Raw genomic sequence first — 27,433 nt, forward strand, 5'->3', positions numbered from 1 at the left:
ACAATTTCTACTGTTACGAAAGTGCCCAATTTTTAAAATTGTTTTGAGGACTTGTGTTTTAATACTGAAAAGATTCCTTGGATGTGCTTTTTTTTTACAAAGTTCACTAAAAGGACACATGAGATGTTGTTTAAAAACAACCTATGCTGGAAATAATGTGCTTTAAGCTCAATAAACAACAGAAACCTTGGTGACTTGGGGAAGATGTTTACAGAGAAGTGACATGTCAAGATTTATGAGGGTTAGGAGGTTCTGACTTGCTGTTTGGTTTTGCTTCTGAGATGTTGTTTTGGTTCCATTGGGTGTGGACAGTGTTTGAAAAGCAGTTGAAGATCAGCCCGCTAAGAAAGAAACCCCAGTTCATCTTTCCTGCACCTCTCTAAGAGACCGTTCAGTGTGTCAGCTCCTCTTTCCCCTTGTCTTTGAAAAAACCCTGTGAAACCAGAGTGTGATTGCGGAAACCCCTGGTGCCACATTTCTCCTGGAAAGCCTACCAGATTAATTCTCAATGCCGCCTGAAACACACTGCTTCTGAAAAGATCCCAGTGACCCATCACCATATACTGAGATGCCAGGCCAAAAGGGACAGCTGACATCCTTCCATATCTTCTCTTTTTTCTTCAAGAATTAGCAAGAATTTGGAGAAAGTATTCTTTTTCTTGTAATGGACCTCTGCAGAGAGAATTTCTGTATTTTTCTTGAGTGTGTTTGTGAGCTTGTGTGTGGAGCATTTTAAAAGGGAACGTTCATATTTCAATCTGCGTTAATGCTTTGCTTCATTACTGAATAAGTCTTGTTTTATAACAAACTGATAATTTTGTTGTTTATTAAAGACACCTGGTTGGTGTATTTTATTCTGGGATGAAGAGTAGAGTTTATGATTGACCACAACAGTAACTGGGTAAACATTTAAATATATGTTGTGACCTGTGGAGAAGTGGAACTAGAAAAGACAGTGCACTCCTGCCACCTCGGTCATAACAGTGCACATTTTCAAACAAGTACAATCAAACAGCAGACATCCACCAGCACTGTACCTGCAGCATTGACTGACTGTCTCAATCTGATGACTATTAACTGACCAGATTCTCCAGAGCACACTAAGTCATTGAGTAAACACATTGCACAGCAGGTAAAGGCTCATCCCCAATGGGAGAGGATTATTCAACATTCTCTACCACAGGAATGTTTAATACTTTGACAATCAAATGACATTACCATCACTCATAGCATTTACATGCATTACAATATAGCAAAAATTTTGCTGTGCAAAGCAGGAGGCCAAAGAGGCAGGAAGTTTTGCATAATGTTAGTGACCAGATCCCGGGGCATGAAGGAGAGTGGGTTCAGAAGAATAAGTGTTCCAGGGGCGGCACAGTGGCGCAGTGGTTAGCACCGCAGCCTCACAGCTCCAGCGACCCGGGTTCAATCCTGGGTACTGCCTGTGTGGAGTTTGCAAGTTCTCCCTGTGTCTGCGTGGGTTTCCTCCGGTTGCTCCGGTTTCCGCCCACAGCCAAAGACTTGCTGGTTGATAGGTAAATTGGCCATTATAAGTTGTCCCTAGTATAGGTAGGTGGTCGGGAAGTATAGGGATAGGTGGGGATGTGGTAGGAATATGGGATTAGTGTAGGATTAGTATAAATGGGTGGTTGATGGTCGGCACAGACTCGGTGGGCTGAAGGGCCTGTTTCAGTGCTGTATCTCTAAAACCATTTTTAAAAAATCAGATAGCCAGGTGGGGAAGGGTAGAACTGAAGCCTAAACGTTACACACAGGGCTGAGTTTGCTCAGCCCTTTGGAGATCACAGGGAGGTGGGACGGCTGGCAATGTGGTGGGGGGAAGGTTGCGGGAGAGGATCTGGACATATTTCTGCCACCATGGCACACTGCCAGCAGGAACCTTAGTGGCGTGGCTTCCCAGAAGTGAAGCAATTAATTAATCAACTAAGAGCCACCTCCTACACCCACTGGCATTTTGCCCGTCTCCGCATGGGGAGACCACCAAGTAAACCCTGGAGGCCTCTCAGCAGGATCCCAAGGAGGCCCCTCCTTAATAAGCTCTCCCTGGCCCATGGAGGGGATCCCGGGCAGCAATGGCTGCCCCACGCCCAAGGAGGCGCTACCAGAACACCTCCAATCCCTGCCCCCGATCACCGGGCTCTGCCTGCCTAGTCCTGGCTTCTCCCTCTTTGAGGGCACTTCACCATTGAGACACCCCCTCCCTGGTGATGCAGCCTCAGCAATGGCCACCACTAGCGGTGGCACTGTCTCAGCTACTCAGATGGTGGCCTTCAGATTGGGCCAGCATCTCTCGAGGGCGGGCCACAATCTTCAACTTCAATTGGCTGCGACCAGCAAAATATCGCCCCAGTATCCTGTTACCCACCGGAGTGGGGTTGCCTCCCAATGTTTGGACCCAGTGGTGGGATTTCAAGGTCCTCCGAAAAATTTAGCCCTTATATTCTTTTATTTACATGGACACACATTACAAACGTGTACCTCCTAACCTAATAACTGGGTGGCTAGATTTTTTTCGGCCAGCACAGCCATGATGGGCTGACTGGACTCCTTCTGTGCTGTAATTTTTCTATGGTTCTATGGTTTCAGTCTGCTCCTATAGATAGGAGTACAAGTGAATCCCCAGTTAATCCCCGCCACCTGAATCCAATTAAACATTCAATTAATATATTATTAACAATGAGGGACAAGATTCTAAGGTTTAAACATAGGGGCCACAGGATGATAGTTATAGCTGATATACAGTGAAGGGTTAATTCTAAGAACCATAGGAATAAAAGTATATAATCCTAATGAAGCCATCCAATTAAGTCTCCAAAGTGGGATTGCATGAACTGAATGATGCCCCATTATTTTGCGAAAATTGGGTTCAACAATTGGATTAAACTGGCAGAAAAACATGACTTCTTGACTGCAATTAACTCCAGTCTCCCCTCCTCCGCCATCATTAGTGAGCAATGGTCACTGCAGAAAGCAATCCACTAAGCTCAGTGAAATTCCTACCTGGTACTTCGTGAGCAGCTTGCTTCTCCAGAGAGAGTGGGGGATATCATGGACAGACAAACGCAGGTTATGAGTACTGTCCTTGAATAGAAGGGTCTTTGGTTCTTCCACTAGCTGTCCTCCGAGCTGCCTCTCCAGCTGAATTACTTCCTGTGAACATAGGTCAGGATTGACTGAACACAAGGCATACAAACAATGGCTTGCTTCATAGTGAACAGCAATGCTGGTCTAATTAGAATCAAGAATAGAGATACATGCCTACATTTCACCATAATTAAGCAAGCATTTTTAAAAAATTCATTCATGGGATGTGAGCATCGCTGACTAGGACAGCATTTATTGTCCATTCCGAATTGCCCTTGAGCAGGTGGTGGTGCACCGCCTTCTTGAACCGTTGCAGTCCATGGGGGGTAGGTACATCCACAGTGCTGTTAGGAAGGGAGTTTGACCCAGTGACAGTGAAGGAATGGAGATATAGTTCCAAGACAGGATGGTGTGTGGCTTGGAGGGGAACTTCCAGGTGGTGGTATTCCCGTGCGACTGCTGCCCTTGTCCTTCTAGGTGGCAGAGGTTGCGGGTTTGGAAGGCGCTGTCTAAGGAGTCTTGGTTCGTTGCTGCAGTGCATCTTGTAGCTGGTAGACACTACTGCTACTGTGCGTCAGTGGTGGAGGGAGTGAATGTTTGTGGATGGTGTGCCAATCAAGCGGGCTGCTTTGTCCTGGATGGTGTCGAGCTTCTTGAGTGTTGTTGGAGCTGCACCCATCCAGGCAAGTGGAGAGTATTCCATCACACTCCTGACTTGTGCCTTGTAGATGGTGGACAGGCTTTGGGAAGTCAGGAGGTGAGTTACTTGCTGTAGGATTCCTAGACTCTGACCTGCTGTTGTAGCCATGGTATTTATATGGCTACTCCAGTTCAGTTTCTGGTCAATGGTAACCCCCAGGATGTTTATAATGGGGGTTTCAGTGATTGTAATGCCACTGAATGTCAAGGGGAAATGGTTAAATTCTCTCTTGTTTGAGTTAGGCATTGCCTGGCACTTGTGTGGCGCGAATGCTACTTAGCACAATGGCCCAGATTTTCCTAACCTCAAGAAGGGAAGGGGAGGAGTTTTCAATTAAATGAAGCAAATGGTCCTTTGTTTAAAAAGGAAATGCAGTGCCCTGTCTGAAATGATGGGAAATGCAATAATTTTGCCAAAAATCAAGAAATTTCTGAAGGAACAGAGTCCCAACCCCAATCCTTCCCGAAAGTCTTCAAGATCCCCGTCCAAAACTTGAGTGCAAGATCCAGGCTGATACTCCCACTGCAGCACTGAGGGAGTACTGCACTGTCAGAGATGCCTTCTTGCGAATGAGACATTAGATACACCTGAGAGGGCCTCGGTTTGAGATCCCATGGCACTATTTTGAAGAAGAGCAAGGGCGTTATCCCCAGTGTCCCGGCTAACATTTATCGCTCATCCAATATGCAAAAGCAGATTATCTGGTCATTATCACATTGCTGCTTGTGGGAGCTTGCTGTGCGCAAATCAGCTTCCGTGTTTTCTATATTACAACAGTGACTGCATTTCAAAAAGTATTTTATCGGCTGTTAAGCACTTTGAGTGCCCTGTGGTTGTGAAGGGTGCTATATAAATGTAAGATCTTTCTTTTCTTCCCCATGTCAGACTACTCTGTACCTTTAGAGTGTCCTGCGTATCATCCAAGCAGTAGACGCGGATGCTATATTCGAGTGAAGTGCAGACTGCCGGTGCAAATATGGCTAGCTTCAGTCGCCTGGTGGCCGACTTGTTGATGGATTGTCCCACTAAGCAGTAGGTGCCGAGATGCTCGGTCACCATGTGGCAAGCTTGGGAGTCTAGCTGCATGTAACAGGGGGTGGTGAGTGTTTCTGACCCAAGAACCACCACATCCTATGGAGGAAGAGAATAAAAAATACACACAGAATTTAACAACACAGATTCTTTCTCGTGGTCTGCCCTCGTAAGCGTGCCCTTTAACCTTCCTTCAGCGCATGAACCTCCCTTTAGGTTTAAACAAATCCAATCTAAAGAATGTAAATGTTTAAATGTACAGTCCCCGCTACAAATGCCAGTGTAGATATTTATGATTGAAAAAAGTGACACTATGGGCTGAATTTAGTCAAGCCGATGGGGATCCCGGTGCCAGGCTGAAAAGGCGAGGGCAACCCCACCTTGGCATTTGGAGCCCCCTCCCCTCCCCCACTGGGCGCAATTCAGTGGTGCTCAGTCAATTAACTGCCGGGCATTGGGGTCCTCCGTCCCTTTAAAGACAGGTTCCTGCCTCTCAGACCAGCCAGGCAATCAGAGGGCTGGCAGCTCAGTAGTATCAGCAATGCACCGGGAGCAGTGGCCACTGCCAGTATTACACCAGTCCGACAGGCTCCCATGAGAGGGGACGGGGGGGGGGGGTGGTGGTGGAGGGTGGGCATTGAGGGTGTGTGTTAACAGAGGGGGCAGACTTTGCTGCCGGGGACCCTCCGTGTGTCACAGATTGCCCATGGAGGAGGACCCCTTTCCCAGCCAATCGGAAGGCTGCCTTGTTTTACTGGGTGACCTCCCCACGTGGTGGAGACCACCCCGCACTCTGCTGCTGGTTGAATTTCAGCGGCGTTGGGAACGGGCTCTTAAGTGGCTAGTGATTGGCCACTTAAGGGCCTCAATTGGCCTGTGGGTGAGAAGGCTGTCTTTGGCCTTTCTTGCCCCTGGCTTTATTGCAGTGTAACAGGAAGGTGACGGGCTCTCCACCCCCTGCCTTCCATCACAATTCTATGGGCCCTCCTATCTCTTGACCATCTCCCGGGGCCCATTAAATTCCACCTGATAAATGGGACAAAAACGTGACAACATGCAGTAAGATCTTGAAGACAGGAAGACCATGCAGATGTCAGTTTATACATGTCATAGAGATGGAAAGAAAGAAACAGAAATAATTGCATTTATATAGTGACTTTGGTGTCCCTAGAGACCTCAAAATTGCTTTGCAGTCAATTAACTCAATCGTAGCATTATTCTTAATTGTTTGCCCAAAAGATGGTGTGCTTATTTTTCTTTCAAATAATAATTTATGCATTCATTCATAAATTATCTGCCATATTTGCCATGGTGATTTAAATATTATTTATGTTGAACAGTCAATAACAACTTGCATTTATAAAGCATCTTTAATGTAGTAAAACATCCCAAGTTGCTTCATCAGAATGTGAGCAAACAAAATTTGAAACCGAGCCATGTAAGGAGATATTAGGACAGATAGTCGAAAGCTGGGTCAAAGAGGTCGGTTTTAAGGAGCGTCTTAAAGGAGGAGAGAGAAAGAGGTGAAAATGTTGAGGGAGGGAAATCCAGAGCTTGGGGTCCAGGCAGCTGAAGGCATGGCCGCGATTAAAATGGGGAATGTGCAAGAGGCCAGAATGGAGGAGCGCAGAATTCGTGTGAATCCATGAAGACAAACTCTTGAAGGATATTAATCTGTTGTATCCCTTTAAAACAATCACTGTGGCATAGTAAGGGAAGATTTAAGTTGGGTCTCGGCCTTCAAACTGGGCTCGCTGTCCCTGGATTTGGGCCTACTTTGGCATCAGGAGCGTCATTGGAGAAATCAGCTCCAATATATCTTCAATCATCTCAATTTGAGACGTCAGGAGATTTAAATGCAGCACTGGGCTGACTGCATGTATCCTAACTAAATCAGAACAACTGTGAGAAATATAACCAAAATAATATAAAAGCAGGAGACTGCCAAAACTAACCATGCTTAAGCAAATTTTACTTCAAAAGTTAGCAAAATCCAAGAATAACACTCTTAAAACTGCTAATGAATAATTCCCACTCCAATGTCTCTTGCAACCACACTCATCATTTTTAATTGTTTTGTGAATATTTTTCTTTCTTTACAAAGTTTATTTTTAACGTCACTGTTATTTTTGGCAGTGTGCGTGTCATATCCCTCCCACTTTTGTTTTCAAATGATTTCCTCTCCCCCTTTTTAGATTTCTCATGCGGCAAACACCACTCCCCAGCTGAAAGTCAACTTGCTTTGATTTCCCCTCCCCCCACCTCACCCCCAATGGGAGGGCACTCCCTGCTTTCTTCCCAATCTCTCTTGACTGTTCAAACCCCATTGCCCACCCCCACTTCTCCAACCCCCCTCCCCGCCATCCTCCCCACATCCCTTCTACTTGTCCCCATACTATCAGGACGGGTTTGACAGCTCACCAGGCATGGAGCCTCTCTGGTTGTGTACACATAGCGTTCTGGCCACTTTAGAGTCATAGAGTAATTTATTGCACAGAAGGAAGCCATTTGGCCCATCAAGTCCATACCAGCTCTCCACAGAGCTATCCAGTCAGTCCCACACCCCTGCTTGATCCCCACAGTTCTGCAAGTTCATTTCCTTCAAGTGGCTATTCAATTTCCTTTTGAAGTCATTGATTGTCTCCGCTTATACCATCCTTGTGGGAAGCGAGTTCCAGGTCATTACCACTCGCTGCGTAAAAAAGTTCGTCCTCATATTCCCCCTGCATCTCTTGCCAAAACCTTCAATCTGTGTCCCCTAGACCTTGTACCATTTGTTAATGAGAACAGTTTTTCCTTGTCTAACTTATCTAAACGTGTTATAATCTTGTACACTGCTATTAAATCTTCCCTCAATCTCTTCTGTTCTAAGGAAAACAACCCAACTTTTACAACTAACCTTATAACTATTCTGGTAAATCTCCTCTGTACCATCTCAATGACCCTCACACCCTTCCTCATGTGTGGTGACCAGAACTGGATACAATACTCCAGTTGGGCCCTAACCACAGCTTTATAAAGGGTCAGCATAACTTCCCTGCTTTTTGTACTCAAAACCTCTATTTATGAAGCCCAAGATCCCATATGCTTTGCTAATCACTTCTCAATATGTCTTGCCACCTTCAAAGATCAATGCACATGCACCCCATGCCCCCCACAATCCTCTGTTCCTGTACACTCATTAGTATTGTGCTATTAAGTATATATTGGCTCTCCATATTCCTTATGCCAAAATGCATCACCTCACACTTGTCAGTATTAAATTCCATCTGCCGCCTGTCTGCCCATTCTGCTAGCCTATCTGTGTCCTGTTGCAGATGATTCATATCATCCTCACTGTTTGCCATACCGGCAAGTTTGGTGCAATCAGCAAATTTTGAGATTCTATTCTGTAGTCCAACATCCGAGTCATTTATATATAGCAACAAAAGCAGTGGTCCTAGCACTGATCCTTGGGGAACAACACTGTCTACCATCTTCCAGTCCGAAAAACAACCATTTATCACAACTTGCTGTTTTCTGTCCTTAAGCCAATTTTTTATCCAACTGGTCACTGACCCTCCTATTCCATGAGCCTCAATGTTGTTAACCAGTCTTTTGTGTGGTACCTTATCAAATGCTTTCTATAAGTCCATATAAACAACATCTAATGCATTCTCTCCCCTAACCTTCTCTGCTACTTCATCAAAAAATTCTATTAGATTAGTCAAGCCATTTACAAATCCATGTGAGCTCTCTTTAATTAACTTCAGCCTCTCCAAGCGTCTGTTGATTTTTTCCTTAATTATTTTTCTAAAACCTTACCCACCACTGATGTTAAACTAACTGGTCTGTAGTTGTTAGAACTGTCCTTACACTTATTATTGAATAAGGGTGTCACATTGGCCACTCTCCAGTCCTCTGCCACATCCCCCATATCCAGGGAAGATTGGAAAATTATGGCAAGTCCTTCCATTATCTCCATCCCCACTTCTTTTTGCAACCTGGGTTGCAAGTTGTTTGGACCAGGTGACTTATCTACCCTATGCATATCCAGCCTTTTTTTTAGTACATCCCCCTTCTCAATTTTTACCTTGCTTTAGAAAGGATGTCAACACCATGGAGATGTGCATTACAACAATGGCTACACTTCAAAATAAAAGTACTTCATTGGATGTGAAGTACTTTCAGAGAATCATGGAATGATATAGCACAGGGGTTCGATAAGGCAAAGAAGAAAAGTCTCATTAGTGAGTTGGAAACTAGAGGGCATCAATTTAATATTACCACCAAAACAGAGGGACAAACATTGTTTTCTTTTTACATTTAGAGTTGTTAGGACAGAGTGGCTCCAGCAGGAACAGAAGTGGAACCAGAATGACTTATAAAAAGTTAATAAACATATTAACGAGAAACAACATTGTAAGTGTGCAGGAAAAGGACATGGGAATGGGACTAATTGGATAGTTCTTTCAGAGACCCAGCACAGGCACAATGGGCAGAATGGCCTCCTTCTGCACTGTAATGTCTCTTAAGCGTTGAAGCACATACCAATAATGTTAATCTCCCTTTGGAATCATATGGCACAGAAGGAGCCCATTCACCCCATCATGCTTGTACTGGGTCTTTGAAAGAGCTATCCAATTAATCACTCTTCCTGATCTTTTCTCATCACCAAGCAAATTTTTCCTTTCAAGTATTTTTCCAATTCCCTTTTGAAAGTTATTATTGAATCTGCTTCCACTGCCCTATCAAGCAGCGCATTCTCGATTCTAACAACGAATATGAATATGAAAAACCTTTTAAAATGTGCCTGCCAGTGCACCTCAGGAAATGAGTACAATCGGAAGAGTCTCGCAATTCCAAACATGTCCGTGGAACCTGATTTGGGCGAATCGAATCGTGAACCAGCAGAAAAAATTCATGCAAATCCTGAACCTAAGTGCTTTTGGAATCACCTCATTTTCATTTAAAAATCCCCCAATTCCTTTTTGCACTGGTTTGTTTGATTCTGCCTGGAAGCTGCTGGTGTAACTAACAGAAATGAGCAGAAACTCAATCCCTGAGTGTTGAACAGCATCTCTCTGACCTGGATTTTCCAACACTCCAATAAAGAGTTTATTTAGTTATGTCCATGTTGATAATCTCTCTCACCTCCCAGTTTCCTTGCGCTGACAGACTCTTGAGCTGGATAAGCCAGTTCTCCATATTGGGTTCCGCGCAGTGATGCATGGAAAGGACCACGGGCCTGGTCAGCAAGGCACCTGGAGGACCACAGCTCACCACTGGGCTCAACAATGTCTGACTGCCTTCTAGTGATGGCCTAGGGGTAAGAAATAGACAGGTTAATAACAATAACAACCACTTGTATTTTATACTGCACCCTTAAAACAGTAAAACGTCAAATGGTGCTTCAGAGAAGCGTCATAAGACAAAATTTGACACCTGTGCCACATAAGGGGATATTAGGACTGGTGACCAAAAGCTTGGTTAAAGAGGTAGCTTTTAAGGAGTGTCTTAAAGGAGGAGAGAAAAGTGGAGAGATGGAGAGGCTTAGAGAGGGAATTCCAGGGCTTAGTGTCCAGGCACGGCCACCAATGGTGAAGCAAGTAAAATTGGGGATGCACAAGAGGCCAGAATTAGAGGAGCGTAGAGATCTCGGAATGTTATAGGGCTGGAGGAGATCACACCGATAGGGAGGGACAAGGCCATGGAAGGATTTGAAAGCAAGGATGAGACTTTTAAAATTGAGGCGTTGCTTAACCTCACAATCAGAACGAACTATGTAACAGCAAAGCATCAGCTCAATTTCCATTCGCTTTTGCAATATTTTAAAGTTTTTTTTAAGCTGTTTCTCGTGCAATGGAACAGAAATCGGGCCACGTTTGTCTTTACACTCATGAATGACAATCAAGCAGTCAGCATGAGTCATTCTGGAGAACGCCCAATTAAAAAATAATGCTGCCATGCAAATGTGTGATACCGGTGCTATTTTAATGGGCACCAGAAAATGGTTTCATATCAGTATCATATAGACATAATCAGGCAAATAATGGACTCAGTCCTGCAGGCCCCCACCTGCCAAGAATGAGGCATAGTAATTTTGTCACATGGACATTAAATTTCAAATTGTTGCTGGGAAGAAGCGAAGGCCTGTTACAAGGAAATGCCAGGCCCCCTGGCTGGAAAGACATCTTTACATATTAACATACACTGCTTGGAACAAAGAAGCTATCCCCTGCTCCAACACAATACACAAAACAGGGCTGGTCAAACCAGTCAGTCACGTGACCACCCTGCTGGCCAATTTGGGGAGTTTTAAATTGTAGAGACAGTGTTTGAACTGGCAGAAAGCAGAATGCTCCTGGACTGAAGAAGACCTCCTGCGTGCTCCCATCTCTTTCTCACAGAACTGAAACCGACTGAAGATACATGAACCCCAAGAGAGAAAGGTCTCCTCCAGTGAACAAGGTTTAAGAAGAATACTGGGCCCCAACGAAAAGCAAGACCTACCTACAATCAAGAACTATACAGTGAGCTCGTAGACCCGTAACAAAAACTCTTCAGATATTGCCTCAAACTTTTCCATTTTATTTCTTCTGCTCTTTTCTGTCTCTATTTGCTTGTGTGTATCGCGTATGCATACTAGCGTTGGCGGGTCATGTATCCGTAGGCGTCAACCAAATTAAAGTTTAAGTTTAATAAAACTTCATCTTTCTTCTTTAAACCTAAGAAAGCCTGTTTGTGCTCATTTCTTTGCCTTATAATTGGAAAGCGGTGAACAAGGATTCATCAAGGGGGAACTAAAAACAGCGTGTTTTTAAAAAAACCCTGTTACAGTAAGACAAGGTGAAGGCTGAGAGGGAACCCTAATCCTCTTTCTCACCTGGTCGTAACAACTCAGACTGAAATCCACCCCAAACTGTGGCCGCAGTGACTCTCCCTATACTGAGCATTATAGAGACTCCAACCCCAGCCTATTGTACACTGTTGTTGGCAATTAATGTTATTTCATTCATAAATTAATATGATCAGGCAAATGTAATAGTGCTTTTCTCAAAAGGCAACAAAAGAATCCTCACAACTGAGCTTCCCATAGCTTATTAGGCCAAGTGGATTTATGTCGAGCCAGTGGAATGTATGTTTTTATGCAGTACAAGTTTATTTTTATAGTACATGAATGTCAGACATACAGCTTTATAACCCTGCTAATCTCTGGAGTAGTTTTCTGTACTGTAATGCCTAGGTTCTTTGAGTCACATCCAAATAAGGTGAATCTCCCTTTTTGTTCCACAAATAGTATTTTGAGAAACACAATCGCACAGGGTTTTATAATATAACACTGAGTATTTGGTTATCTAGATCGAAACTCCTCTTGTTCCTCATGCCTCGTACCCCCCCCCCACCGTGCTTTTTCTTGCATGATTAAATGAAGCCTCTGTTCCAACCACTTTCGACTACACACGCTGAGACATGACTGAGTAAGGGATATTGAACCCGGGGTGAATTGGCAGCTCTGCACTGGTAGGGAGCTTTCCCAATGGAATTCTCTGCCAGGAAGCAGAATTCCACGGCCCTTCAGCTTTCTACCCTCTACTCTGTCCAAAACTAAACTGTGAGTCTGGTGGAAGCCCCCATTTATATGTGCAAATGGGATTTGTCATCACACTTCCGGGCAAATTTACCGAGGCAGTACAGAAATACAGAGCCCTCAACAGCTTTTAAAAGGAAGGTGAATAAATATTTTTTCAATTTTTTATTTAGAGGGTCTGAGAAAAAGAATGTGTTAGCCATAGCTCAGTGGGTAGCATTGTCACCTCAGAGTCAGAAGGTTGTGGGTTCAAGTCCCACCTCAGAGACTCAAGCACAAAAATCTAGGCTGATACTCCAGTGCAGAACTGAGGGAGTGCTGCACTGTCAGAGGTGCCATCTTTCGGATGGGACATTAAGCTGTGGCTCTCCTCTCGGTTGGATATAAAAGGATGCCTCAGCATGATTTGAAGAGCAGGGGAGGTATCCTGGCAAAAATTTATCCTTTAAACAACCTCACTAAAAATGGACTATCTAGTCATTAAAGTTTGTGGGAGCTTGCTGTGTGCAAATTGGCTGCTGGGTTTCCTACATCACAACAGCAACCACTCTTTAAAAAATACTTCATTGGCTGTAAGCTGCTCTGAAATCTGCTTAGGTTGTGACAAGTGGTGTATAAATATGAGTTTTTCTTTGTAAGTAGCCCTTAAAGACTACTTCTATGTGGTTCCCCCTCACTGTAACACTTGGTGCCAAGTCCAATATAGACTGGAAATTTGTCCACACTGTGTAAATGAAGCTGAGCACATGAATCAGGTGGGGTCTGCAAACTACAAATTTAAAAGATGCTGACAACGTATGCCTAACTGGAAAACCTGTGCTGCTGAGTCACTGGGTTCAGGACCTCAACACTGGAATTTCAAAATCATGAGAGGTCTGGACACAGTAGATAGGGAGAAACTGTTCCCATTGGCAGAAGGCTCAGGAACCAGAGGACACCGAATTAAAGTGATCGGCAAAAGAACCAAAGACAACATGAGGAAAAATGTTTTTTCCACAGCGAGTGGTTAGGATCTGGAATGCACTGCCTGAGAGTGAGGTTGAGGCAGATTAAATCGTGGCTTTTAAAAGAGAATTGAATAATCGTCTGAAGGGAAAAAATTTGCAGGGCAACAGGAAAAAGTGAGGCTGTGGGACTAGCTGAATTGCTGTTGCAGAGAGCCAGCAAAGACTCGATGCGCCAAATGGACCCCCTTCTGTGCTGTAGACATTCTATGTTCCCATGATTCCAAGATTTGATCAGTGACCAACGTGCCCTCTAATTCTTTTGGCGTGCACAGACGATTTAAAGGTGCAGCCCCTTTAAATTCCTTTTACCAGCCATGCACGTGAGATAAATTAAAGGGGCTGACTTGTGTGCATCCTGCACGGGAGCTTTCGGGTAGCTGCACGACAGCATGGCCTGTGTAGTTTGGAGGGAACATTGCCGATGACCCAAGTGTTTTCTGGCAAATCTGCGCAACACTGCGGCGGCAATCTTTGGTCTCTGAGCAGTAAACGGGAGGGAGGGTGGTTACGTGGAGGAGTGGTCGAGAGATTCTTCAGTCTGCATGAGGTAAAATGCCAGAAAAAAATTCACTCCCTGTCGGCAGCTTGTAGGCACTGCAGCAGGTTCTTAAAGGGCTGCAGCAGGAAATTGGCAGTGTTTTTTTTGTGGGGAACAGAGAGAACACAGAGGAATAGTGAGCAATGTGAATTCCAATTCAGAACCTGGAGTTCATTCAATGCAGCGGTGCTGATGCTGGCAGAACAAGTTAACAAATCTTTAAGATCATGAAAGCCCACAAGCTACTGCCTCCAAAGGATTTACCTAAGAGGTGCTGAGGGTCCCTTTAAATAACGCTTGAAATGGATACTGCAGGACTTGTACATGTATGTATTGGGCAGGAACAGGAAGTGGCAATGGTCAGATATTACGAGTGGAACATGGCACTGAGAGTTTGAATGAGGTCACTTGCTCTCTATTTCCACGTGCTCATGATGCTCCCGCCTGCGTCAGAGGGCAGCTTTGACAGGAGGGAAGTGTTTGCCAAAACAATGAAGCAGGCGACCATTTTAGTTTTGTCGCTACCATCCCATTTATGAAAGTAGCGAAGAGGCTCAAAAACCGCTCACCACAAGTTCACGACTGGCATGGAATTAAAGCAAGAGAGATAACCAAGGTGGCAAATTGGAAATAAAATGACCTCTGCCAAAAGAAAGAAGTGAGCACAAACACAGAGGCACAACCGAAGCTAACAATAGGCCAAAGTGAGGAATGCATGACTCGGTGTGACCTCGTATTGTGCAATGCAGACTTGAAAGGGGTATTTCTGTCTGTCAAATGAGTTTCAAGCCTGCTTCGAGTCCTGGCTGGCAACTTACACTGCCATTGAGCAAATTAGGGTTCAAAACAATGATATTGTGTGTTGTCAGATCAGAAACAACACCGGAAGTGCTACTACCTCTTCCGACTTTCACTGTAAATCTATTGTCGACAGAAGTAACACTTGCTTAAAGTATCACCTTTAATTTAAAATTCTCGAATTCAAAATTCTTATCCTATTGTTCAATTTCCTCCCTGGCCTCACCCCTTCCCATTCTCTGCAACCTCTTTAAGCCCTAGACTCTCCAAGATCTCGGCTCTCCTCCAATTCTGGTCTCTTGAGCATCCTGATTTTCATCACTCCATCATTGGCGGCCATGCCTTCAGCTGCCTGGGACCTAAACTCTGGAATTCCCTCCCTAAACCTTTCCGTCTCTCTCCTATTTTAAGACACACCTTAAAACCTACCTCTTTGACCAGGCTTTTGGTCATTTATCCTAATATCTCCTTAGGTGGCTCGGTGCCAAATTCTCTTTGACAATGCTCCTGTGATGTATGTTGGGACATTTTTACAATGTAAAGACTATCTATAAATGTAAGTTGTTTTTAGAGAAGCAGCTCGAGTTCCCAAACATCACAGCTGTCCTTCATAAACAAGGAGCGGCATTTTCCTGACATTCCAAGTTACTCCAACAAGAGATCTCTGATGTTATCCATCTCAATTACAGTCACAGGCAGGTGCATTGTTACAGCAAAGACTCGAGGCTTCATTATAAAAGAATAAATAAATAAAAATCACTTCACATATTTACTGAGCAGAAAATGTTCCACCAGTGGCCAATTAGTGGTGCACCAAGTATCTAGCCTCAGCAGACAGACAGGAGTAAATGTCAAAGCACTTTGTAACAGTCACCCGTATGAGTGTAGTGGTTGGGGGTGTGCAGCAGTGGGGAGAATGCGAAATAAGAAAATCGAAAGGTTGTTTCTTAAAACAGCGTTGGAAGTGTCAGTTGTGTTGCTTACAAACCTAAGCTTGTCATTACAGTGAGGCGGGAAGCTGTGTATCTGCAACATCTCAATTGCAGCTGCTCCTGCGCTCATTAAACTAAATAGTTTCAGCCTAATGACAAACGCCAGCCAAGCAACGTGCAGTGTGAAAGAGAAGGTGCTCAGAGTGAGCTTAAAGGGAAAGATCTACGGCTGTCTCAGTACTATAAAGGGAAATTGTGGATATTAACCGGTGTTTCTCACAGTCCCAGTTTATTGTGTTTTCTCTTTTAAAATGACTCTCTTGCCATCTACAAGCAGACATTCGGGTCAATGTTTCGGAATGGATTCTTCTAGTTCATATTAGGAATGTGTATCAGGAAATTGGGGCACAATTCCCATCATTTTTCTTCAACAAGGCTCAGAACAAGAAGGTCGACTTCAGTTTTAAAAAAAATTATTCATGGGATGTGGGCATCGCTGGCAATGCCAGAATTTATTGCCCATCCCTAGTTGCTCCTTGAGGAGGTGGTGGTAGGTCTTCTTCTTGAACTGCTGTGTTGAAGATGCTCCCACTGTGCTGCAATTCCAGGATTTTGATCCAGCAATGATGAAGAAACGGCTGCTATATGTCTAAATGGGGATGATACATGACTTGGAGAGGGACGGGAATATCGTGGTGTTTCCATGCTCCTGCTGCCCGTGGAGCTCGTGGGTTTGGAAGGTGCTGCCAAAAAAGCCTCAGCGAGTCACTGCAGTGCATCTTGTAGATGGTACACACTGCTGCCCCTGTGCGCTGGTGGTGGAGGGAGTGCCAATCAAGCGGGCTACCTGTTGTGTACCACATCCTATGACATGACAGTGTAAAACTTAGCATCAATTGTTTTAAGTCATCAGCGGGAATGTCTTCAGGGAGTTTGCCCGAATGGCCCGAGTAACATTGGTGTAAGATCGACGGAAACCCTCACGTGTATCTGACAAAGTTACAGTGATCAGATCGGGAGGAAATTCCGAGGGTATATGTATAAATGCTCCAAAACTGGTCTTTTGGGACCTTTGTTCTCTCATCCTTCCAACAGCTCAGATACTTTACATAGAATTTACAGTACAGAAACAGGCCTTTCGGCCCAACTGGTCTATGCCGGTGTTTATGCTCCGCACAGGCCTCCTCCCACCCACTTCATCTCACCCTATCAGCATATCCTTCTATTCCTTTCTCCCTCATTTGTCTATCCAGCTTCCCCTTAAATACATCTACACTATTTGCTTCAACCACTCCCTGTGGTAACGAGTTCCACATTCTCACCACTCTCTGGGTAAAGAAGCTTCTTCTGAATTTTTCATTGGATTTATTAGTGACTATCTGATATTTATGGCTCTTGGTTTTGGTCTCCCCAAAAGTGGAAACATTATCTCTACGTCTACCCTATCAAAACACTTCAAAATTTTAAAGACCTCATAAGGTTACCTCGCAATCTTATCTCTTCTAGAGAAAAGAGGCCCGAGGTGAAGACTATAGGCTCTAAAATGAAGCCCCTTGATCCCCCACATATCTTTGGGCCTACTCCCCTCAGGCTCTTCGGATGCCAGGCTCCATCACCACACAGCACACAAACCGCGTCAGGGAAGGAAAAGAGGGGTGAAGGGGGAGGGGAAGGCAACATGAAGATGGACAGAAGGTGAGAAGGAAAGTGACGAACATGGAGAGTAAAGATTGAAGCAGAAAAGAGAAGATAAACACAAAACCTCACCTGGGAGGAGAGGAAAGGAAATTGGAGGAGAGGGAAGAGGGATCAGGAAAGTGAGAAAAAATCGGGAAGTTTTTTTGAAGAGTTTCTCAGTCCCTGATGAAGATGAGGCAGCAGAGTTTCCCCTCACTTGGCCCGATCTCTGCCTGTCCCATCCCTCTCTGAATCAGTGTGTGAACGCTGCCTCTTCCCGGACTCTACCCTACCCATATATACATGAATATATACAGAGGGTCAAGGATATGAGTCTTCAAATGTTATCCCATAAACCTGTATGATCTGATGCAAGCAGCACGGGGAACTATGATTGTAAATGATAGTTATATACAGCAGAGATGTGTATTCTTACAGAGAATTCTTACTGGGTATGTGGCATGAATACACAGGCGTGCACATGCATGAGTATTTTCTAAAAGAATGCTGTTCAGTAAAATAGATGTCATTACCTCATGTTGTCTTTCCGATGGACTGTTACATACATTTCATAAGCTCTTCCTGGGGGAATGGCTCCCGCTGGCACCAATAAGCTTACTCCTAGAATTGACAGAACATACAATCTAAACACTGGGTTGTGAGAAGGAGGGCAAGCTACAGTTGACAGTTGGCAGCTTTATCTCGCAAAGAGAAAAGACACATAAAACCCACTGCCTTTTTCATACTTAATAAAGCTGGTTAAACAGAGAATTATCGCAATTGCCAGACAGTAAACTTTTATTCTGAGCAGAACGGAATGTCACTACGTTTTATTTTGATCGATAGTTTTGGAGGTCCTGCTGAAAGTTATCCTGGTTTTTTTGGGAGGGACCTTTACTGTGGAAATCTAGATCATGTAGAGCACAAACTGAAAGACAAGAACAAAGAGCTGGCAATGAGTAGGGAGGCATTGAGGAAGTATGCACGTCGGAGGCAATCTTCTGGATAAGACCTTAAACCGAGGCCCTGTCTGCCCTCTCAAGTGGAAGTGAAGGATCCCCGGCACTATTTTGAAGACGAGCAGAGGAGTTCTCACCAGTGTCCTGGCCAATATTTATCCCTCAACTAACACCACTGAAAAACAGCTTATCTGGTCATTATCACATTGTTGTTTGTGGGATCTTGCTCTGTGCAAATTGGCTGCTGTGATTGCTACATTACAACAGTGACTACACTTCAAAAGTACTTCATTGGCTGTAAAACACTTTGGGACACCTTGAGGTTGTGAGAGGCACCATATAAATGCAAATTCTTTCTTTTACTAATCTACCATACTACTTTGGAATATGAGCTTTACTGCTTTCCACACATCCTCCCTTGTTTTCCCCTCTGAATTTCCTTATCACTCATTTCCAACCTGCTGTTGCCTCAGATTCTGTCAGGGATGGAAGGTGTGAGATGGAGACAGCTGTCACAGGAAAGGAGCTGTTCAGTTTCAAGACAAGCAACAGAAACACAGTTTAAACCTTTGCAAGCACACCATGGTTGCAAATCGTAAGAACAGCAGGCCGCAGACTTAAAAGATTAGCATTACAGATTAATAAAAAAGCAAACACAGTGGTGCTGCCTGACCAGTTCAAAGTGGCTAACATTTCTTTTAACCAACTAATGCCCTTGTCAACTTGACAGGTTCAAACTCCATAGAATAGCATCTTCCAAGGACTTGCCTTGAATTGTCAAGTGTGTCAGTGAGTCCAGTTTGCGATTGGACACACAGGCCCGAATGTACAAGGGACTGAGCTGTCCCTTGGGTCAGTGCACCATCCTCTCGCCTCAGGGACTCAGAGATGAAAGGGCCTTCAAACTGTAAACATCCTCCATGATTCTCAACCCAGTTCCATGTGAGTTAGGAACGTATGAAATAAAACTGCTAATAAATGGGGGTTAAGTTAGCAATCTCAGAAAGCAAGACAAGGAGGGATGGATTGTGTGAAAGTGGAAATATTTACCTGGTGAATGAACTCCAGAGAAAAGTCTTCTACCTCTCAAAGGCTGATCCATTGAGGACATCGATCTTTTATTCTATCATTGACCTGTTCCACTGCCACCCACCACGACTCAGGCAGCCCATAATAATCAGATAAACACAGGCTTCTTAAGCATTGATCTGTACTTCTGTCATGGCAAAGCTTCTGAAATTGGGGTTAAAAAGCTAAAGCTGGAACCTGCACCTGGTTGAGCTACAAGTGCCTCAGAAATGCTCAATATGACACAGAATATTTTGCACAGAAACAGGACATTCGCCCCAACTGATTTGTGTTAGATAGTGATCACGGGTACACAGAAGTGAAGAAGTATTTGATTTCATCAACATTGACACCTCAAGGCCACAAAAATCCCGCAACCCCTCCTCCCCACTCCAAAGAGCATTTACAAATTTGGAGATGTAGAAAGGAGAAAGACCCTACATTTACATAGCACCTTTCACATCCTCAGGATGCTCCTAAATGCTTTACAGCCAATGAGGCCCTAGCCTGGAGATCCTTGAGCTATCTACTTCCTCCACGAGGTTGAATTTGGCACAGAATGGTTGAGAGGCCGTGACTGAGGAAATTCTCAGAGTGGAATAAAGATAAACAGGCTCTGGATGGATCAGGCTTGATGGACTTTGTATCCCCCCTTTGGACGGTCTTCTATTCTTAAATTGATTGGTGGACGTGTGGTCAAGTGTTAAACAGACTGCCCTGTGATATGATACCTGCTGCCAAGTGAATGAAATTTGAGCATTCAGGATGAAACTTCAGTTTGTTTCCTGGAAAATGTTGCCAAAAATTCAAGTTTCTTTAACAAATTAAGAACATGCTTCAACTTCAACATCCCTTCCCCTCTGTCAATAATAAAAATTAAAATAAGTGTTGAACTAATAATAAAAGGTACAGCAGAGTCTTACCTGAGTTGGGTACAATGAGATGACCTCCCAGGATGTTGAAACTCCCAAAAGCGCTGCATGATGGATCTTTCTGCTGGGTAGGGCTTTGATTCTTGACGTTCTGGGCCTCGTTGTCAAGCAGTGACTCCGTGAGCTGTGGGGAGAGCTTTGATGCCAGGTCCCCCGCCTCAGCCTGGGGTGTGACGCCACAGGAGGAGTTGTACACCTTAATTTTAAGGTTGGGCAGGGGATCGAGTAGTGGTGAGTTAGTCATTGGGATCTTGTCTGAGATATCATGCAAGGCATACATAGGGCCTCTGTACATAGCGGCAGCAGCTGTGAGATCTGGTTGAACTGCGAGGAGATGGGAGTTATCTGCACGAAAGAAAGGCAGAGGGTAATTGCGTGATGAGGTATCATCAACCGTCAACACTAAAAGCCAAGTTATATCCATCCATTTATCTTGAATAAAGACAGGTTTAGCTCACAATTTGTCCATCATGATACCCTTCCATGTGTCTCACTGACTTATAGGTATAAACCAGTCTACCATCACTGCAGTATCAGTCCATGTCATTGCATTTACAAGCCCGTAACACTACACCTATCAGGTCCTCTCTTCACTTTCCTCACTCCTTCCCTCCAACCCATGGTTGTCAGAGTGAAAGAAAGCATCTCTCTAAAGCTCTCCCCTACTCCCAATTATTGCTAAAGATGCAAGGAGGAGCTTTCCTAAATTTCCCTCTTGGTTATGAGGGAGGTTATGAGGTTCAAGGACCTGTTTTGCCTGACAACAAATGAATGTAAATGCTCAGCACAGAACTGGCTAAGAATGTCAAGAGAGAGAAAGAGAGAGGGAGAGAGGAAGAGAGAGGAAATGTCACTTTGATGTAGTAGTGGACATTCTTTCAATCTTGGATTTTGACCATTGTAGAAACTGTTATCAGTGCTTGATAGTATGTAATGGTGGCATGAGCTTCACAGATAGAAAATGTTACAGTTCCCCAAAACATATCCTTTGCCTTGAGTCGTTCAAATTGGATCACAAAAGGAAAGCTCACAGCACCATTTTAGGTCCAAAAAAAGAGAGGCCTCAAACACACCAACCTTGCCTGGATGTCTTGATGCTCACTGGCTGAAACCCACCATTCAGGGCTGCAGAGTCTCTGACATCGGAGCTGAAGTCACGGTGGTTCTTGCGATAGACGAACATCACCACGACCAACAAAATGGCGAGGCACACGATCACAGCCACCACCACGGCGACATAGAGGGTGACGTCGTCCGATCCTGGTGCGGCTACAGAGGAAGGAGAATGGAGGAAGTTGAAACCCAGTAGGACATCTAAACCCGAGGTAACACTGAGCTCATGTGAGACATGCCCAAGAGGATTGACACACAACCTGTCCTTTCCCACTACCTTAAGTGGTAATGGAAATCCCTCTTCAATGAATTAAAAAAAGTATGGGAGAACTACAGGGTTTTCACTGTCATAAACTTTCAATTAATGCCGTGCGTTTTGATGATGGTCATTAATCATAGAGAAAAGCGATCTCTCTGTCACTTTTTGTTCACAAAGGAACTCTGGGTGTCAGCACTGTGTGTTGAGAAATGAACTAAAAACTCATATTGACCCAGAGCAAAGTTCAAAACAATGTCTGTGATTCAGCGCTTTGTCCATGAAAGAAATGTACCTTTATTTGGGTTGAGATTTCACGTGGAATATCCCCATTGGAAAAAGCTCCTTCACCATTTGAAAATAAATCGGTTAATGCTCACGGACAAAGAATTGTCACACTGCAACAACTTGCATTTCTATGGCGCCTTTAATGTAGTAAAGTGTCCCAAGGTGCTTCACAAGAGCGTAATCAGAAAAACTTTGACACTGACCCTCATAAGGAGATATTAAGACAAGTGACCAAAAGACTTGGTCAAAGAGGTAGGTTTTAAGGAGCATCTAAAAGGAGGGGGAGGCAGGGAGGTTTAGGGAAGGAATTCCAGAGCCTGGGGCCTAGGCAACTGAAGGAATGGCCTCCAATGGAGAATCAATTAAAATCAGGAATGTGCAAGAGGCCAGAATTAGAGGAGCGCAGAGATCTCTAAGTAGGGTCGAGGGCTGGAAGAGGTTACAGAGGATACAGTTGTGATACATTTTGTTACCAATATCACACAAGGTGCGTTCTATTCATTTGTGCGGTACCAGCACCTACAGCAAGTTCAGGCGATTAAGTCAGAGCAGTTGATTCAGGCCTAGGTGATTTCCTTGCATTGACTAGTTGGACTCATTGGCCTCTGCACCTCAATCCCTGATATACATTCCAATTACATAAAGCTTACCCCACAGTTTTACCAAATAACAACATAACCCTTTAGCACTATTCCAATCAAAAAAAACCTTTCAGGTTAAATTTCTCCCTCCCTCTGCACAAACAAACTGAATTTTCGCTGCCTGACATTGCTAACAAAATGTTATTACTTCTGCATGAAACTCCTTTGTCTGCAAGCGTTAAGCAATTCATTTTAAAATACTGAAGAGATGAACCTCCATTGGGGACATTCCACAGGAGAAATGTCAACTCAGAAAAGGTACTTCTGCAATATGGACCTTAGCAATGAGAATTAGGGCCATGGAAACATTAGGAACCAGAGTGAACCATTCAACCCTTCGAGCCTGCTCTGCCATTCCATTAAGTCTCTACCTCAACTCCATTTGTCCACTATGATACCCTAACTGAACAAAGATCCACTGAACTCAGTCTTGAAAGCTTTAATTGTTCCCAGCATCCGCAGTCTTTTGGAGGACAGAGTTCCAAATTTCTACCACCTTTTGTGCAAAGAAGTTTTTCCTGATTTTGCTCCTAAATCCCTCCGCCACCTGTCGCGATACTCCGTGCCCCCACCCTCCACCGTCTCCGATCTCACCTCAGTGGGGGGTGCATAAAATCCAGCCCTGTCTGTGTGGATGTGGTTTGAAAACTGCAATGCCCCCCAAACAAGATTGAACAGTCTGCCGACACTTACGATCCGGGGTTAGACTAGGGAAAAATGGCCCTCAAAGCCCATGAACCCGTATTCCAGCACGAGTCAATGCCTTTGGGAAAGGAAAAATAGGAAAGGAAGATGGAAAACTGGGAAGTGAGACAAATTGTTTTCCTTATGCTGACAGGAATTCTCCAAGAAATGCTTACAAACATTTTAACACCTCAGTGTGTGATGTTCTGCAGATTCTTTCATGGTAATTAATTGGAGAGCTGTTTTGCTGGCATAACATGTGATTTCATTGCTCGATCCCTGGGCTGGACTTGATGATCCAACATCCCCAGAATCACATTTCAGTTTCAAATGCTGCACTGTGCATTGAAAGCTAATGTGGGAAAAGGCAGCGATGGTCTTGATGTGAAGGACAGATTGAAAAGTAAAATATCTAACACTAGCAAACACTAATATGAGGAGCTGCAGACAACAGGGTCAAGTGACAAGAATGAGTTTTGGGAACGTTTGTTTTTTATTAAAAAGAAAACTTGACCTAAAAGTGAAATCCATAATATGTGAGGAACATGATGCTCACGTGACAAATACATTTTGCCTCCTCATCCTAATGCCAAATCATTTCAGCAATGATTTAATTACATACACACACCCAGCACATACACACACACTCACACAAACCCACGTACATTCACACACACATATATACCCACCACACACAGACATACTCACACATACACACACTCACAAGCACACACATATCCACCACACACACACATTCACTCACACATAGCCAACACATACCACACACACTCACACAAACCCACATACATTCATACCCACCACACACAGAGCTATTCACACACACACACACACACACACACACACACACACACACAGAGTTATTTACACTCATTCACATACACACAACACATTCACACATACATATGCACACAAATGCAGTTATAAAGACACATAAACAAATGCTAAGGCTGAGGGGGGACCTGATTGAGGTATACAAAATTATGGGGGGCATTGATAGGATAGATAGGAAGAAACTTTTTCCTTGAGCGGAGATGTCAATAACCAGGGGGTATAGATTTAAGGTAAGGAGCAGGAGATTTAGAGGGGATTTGAGGAAATATTTTTTCACCCAGAGGGTGGTTGGAATCTGGAGCACACTGCCTGAAGGAGTGGTAGAGGCAGGAACGCGCACAACATTTAAGAAGTATTTAGATGAGCACTTGAAACGCCATAGCATAAAAGGCTACAGGCCAATTGCTGGAAAATGGGATTAGAAGATAGGTGCTTGATGGCTGGCACAGACACGATGGGCCGAAGGGCCTACCTCTGTGCTGTAAAGCTCTATGACTCTATGCCCACTCACACTCTGTAACTCATACTCTCCCATACACACACATATAATCAGATTCATATTCATGTACACATGTACAGATAGCCCATGCACACATTCAAACACACATGCATATGCTCTCGTGCTTACTCACAGACACACATACAGACTCACACAAGTTTCTATAATGGCGGCAGACCCTTGTCTCATAACAGCAAATCAATAATATCCTCCTTTGTCTCCAAGCTTGCAAACCTGACTGCTGAAGCATGTTTTAAACTGAGGTATCTACAGAATGGTTGAAACAATGGTTCAGTGGGAAGTTCCCCGCACAAGATACTTTGCAATGGTCAGTAGGCTATTCTGAAGTCAAATGCTGCAGGTATATCTGAATAAACATATAGAAAATTGAGGCCCAAAAGATGCCACCACAGGTACAGTTTGAATGTAGAAAAAGGCTAGAATAGGTATTCTTTTGTGATGACTTACCTTCATCGATGTGGCCCAGTGTGGAATTTGGAACAATCACATCAAGAACAATTGGGTTTTAACATTTCTCATCAGGGCCCTGCTGACATTTTTACACAAGACGGTGTTTCCAATATCTTGGAGTTTGGATCTTCTACTTGCATCCTTAAAATAATAAACATGGGCTCGATTTCGATTGTCCTCGCTTGGTGTTAAACAGGACAGCAATGAGCTGAAAATGGGGTCAGAGGCCTCACCTCCTCCTTAGCAGTTGCGATCCAGCCATCATTTTTGAAAGGGGCCCTACCATTTGTTGCAGGTGCTACGCCTCTGTTTTAATTTGGAAATTGGGATTCTTTGATGTATATAACGCCCTGATTGCCATTTTAGGCTCCGATCAGTTCCTTTGGGCGATGGAACTGAAGAGGCCCCAGGCAAAAGGAAGATGTGGAATTATTTTTGTGGGCCAGATTGGAGTCGAAATTCTCTTCGCAGGTCTCTCTTGTGAATGTGGCATCCCCTGACACCCTGCCCCTGCCAACTAACCCCCACCCCCTGCCCCTGCCAACCACCCACCAACAATGCTGCTGAAATGGGGTTTCCAAGCAGTGCGCTCTGCCCCTGGTTGATCATCCAAAGGTCAAAACAGACACAATAATTTACATACCATCACAATACGTTGATAAAATTGGCTCTCCCTGGGGTTTGTAACACTCGTTCTAGTTCTAATTATTTTTGCTCTGCTCCTGGTCAAAGAGGTAAGGATGTTAAGGCCTTGGTGCAGGTGCATTTACTAGAATGGTACCAGGGATGAGGGACTTCCATTATGTGGAGGGACTGGAGATGCTGGGATTGTTCTCCATAGAGTAGAGAAGGTTAAGGGGAGTTTTAATAGAGGTGTTAAAATCATGAAGGGCTTAGATGAGAGTAAATAAGGAGAAACTGTTTCCACTGTAACCAGTAACCAGAGGACACCAACATTTAAGGTAAATTGGCAAAAGAACCCAGAGGCGAGATGAGATTTTTTTATACACGTTGTTGTGATCTGGAACGTGCTGCCTGAAAGGGCGGTGGAAGCAGATTCAATAGTAACTTTCAAAAGGGAATTGGATAAATATTTGAAAAGGAAAACATTTTTAGGGTTATGGAAAGAGTGGGGGGGGCAGAATGGGGTTGGTGGGGAGTGAGACCAATGGGATAGCTGCTTCAAAGACTCAGCACAGGCATAGTGGGCTGAATGGCCTCCAGTGCTGTGAGAGTCTATGCTTCTAGGTGCAGTGCTGAGCCAGCTACAGAACAAGAGGCCCCACTTTAAGTTCCGATCTGTGCTGAATGGGCTCATCTCAAGCACAGCAACAGTCAGGGAGATACAGTTTGCCTCAGTATCACTGGGCTACGATGGAGAAGGAGCCGTAGTTCCTTCACCTGATATCCATCCCGTAGCCTGTGTTGGGAAGCATTGAGTGTGTGTGGATGATGAGGAAAGGAGAGGACTGGGTTTGCTGTAATGCCTCATGAGTGAATAGCTTGCCTCGGATCATGCACATGGATAGGGTGGTAGACCTTCCATCGATGGAGTAGCTTTCACAGTTTCAGGACGCCCCAAAGAGTTTTACATCCAATTAATTACTTTTGAAGTAAAGTCTCTTGGTTGTTTTGTAGGCAAACATGGCAGTCTACTTGCACAGAACAAGATCCCACAAGTTGCAATAATGTAATGACCCGTTTATCTATTTTATTGGTCTTGATTGAGGGATAAATGTTGGGCAGGACCCTGGTGAAAACCCCTGTTCTTTTTTGAATTGAACAGTGGGATCATTTACCTTTGCCTGAACTGGCAGATGGGGCTTCGGTTTAACATCTCATCCAAAGGATGGCACCTCTGGCAATGCAGCACTCCCTCAGCACCAGCACTGGAATGCAAATCTGGATCATGTACGTAAGTCCCGTAGCGGGGCTTGAACGTTTATGACTTACAGGCAAGAGGACTGATACTTGGGGAGAGATTTACTGATGCTGATTAAACCCAACAAGAGTCAGGCCCTTCAGGAGAGAAAGGGAGGAAAGTGAAAGACAACAAATTGGAACTGAGCATTTGTATTTCTATTGTGACTGGTCAGGTCACATAAGAGGTTTTGGAGTACTCTTTAGCAACAGTAGCTACTTTGAGAATAGAAAGCCAGGCCACAACCAAGCACCCCAACAATGGCACTGATATGTGAACGACACAGTAAATGTGACCATAAGATTGTCAGATAGTCGCAGAAACCCCAACTGGTTCATTAATACTCCTTTGGGGAAGGAAACATGCCGCCCTTTCCCGGTCTGGGCCTAT

At 44.2% G+C, this 27,433-nt stretch overlaps 1 protein-coding gene across 3 annotated transcripts in view; it reads right to left on the bottom strand.

The window, feature by feature from the left end:
• Positions 1-27,433, bottom strand: part of LOC137360996 (netrin receptor UNC5C-like) — a 347,807-nt gene that overhangs the window by 14,029 nt on the left and 306,345 nt on the right. For all 3 annotated transcript variants that reach the window (XM_068026123.1, XM_068026050.1, XM_068026077.1), the window contains 6 exons: positions 21,396-21,587; positions 20,310-20,663; positions 17,893-17,980; positions 9,971-10,139; positions 4,703-4,936; positions 3,022-3,171 (listed from right to left, as the gene is read on the bottom strand). In XM_068026123.1, the coding sequence (XP_067882224.1) occupies positions 3,022-3,171; positions 4,703-4,936; positions 9,971-10,139; positions 17,893-17,980; positions 20,310-20,663; positions 21,396-21,587 (1,187 nt within the window). The remainder of the gene's footprint in view (positions 1-3,021; positions 3,172-4,702; positions 4,937-9,970; positions 10,140-17,892; positions 17,981-20,309; positions 20,664-21,395; positions 21,588-27,433) is intronic.

Source organism: Heterodontus francisci, chromosome 1 (assembly GCF_036365525.1).
Source record: "Heterodontus francisci isolate sHetFra1 chromosome 1, sHetFra1.hap1, whole genome shotgun sequence".
NCBI lineage: Eukaryota > Metazoa > Chordata > Chondrichthyes > Heterodontiformes > Heterodontidae > Heterodontus > Heterodontus francisci.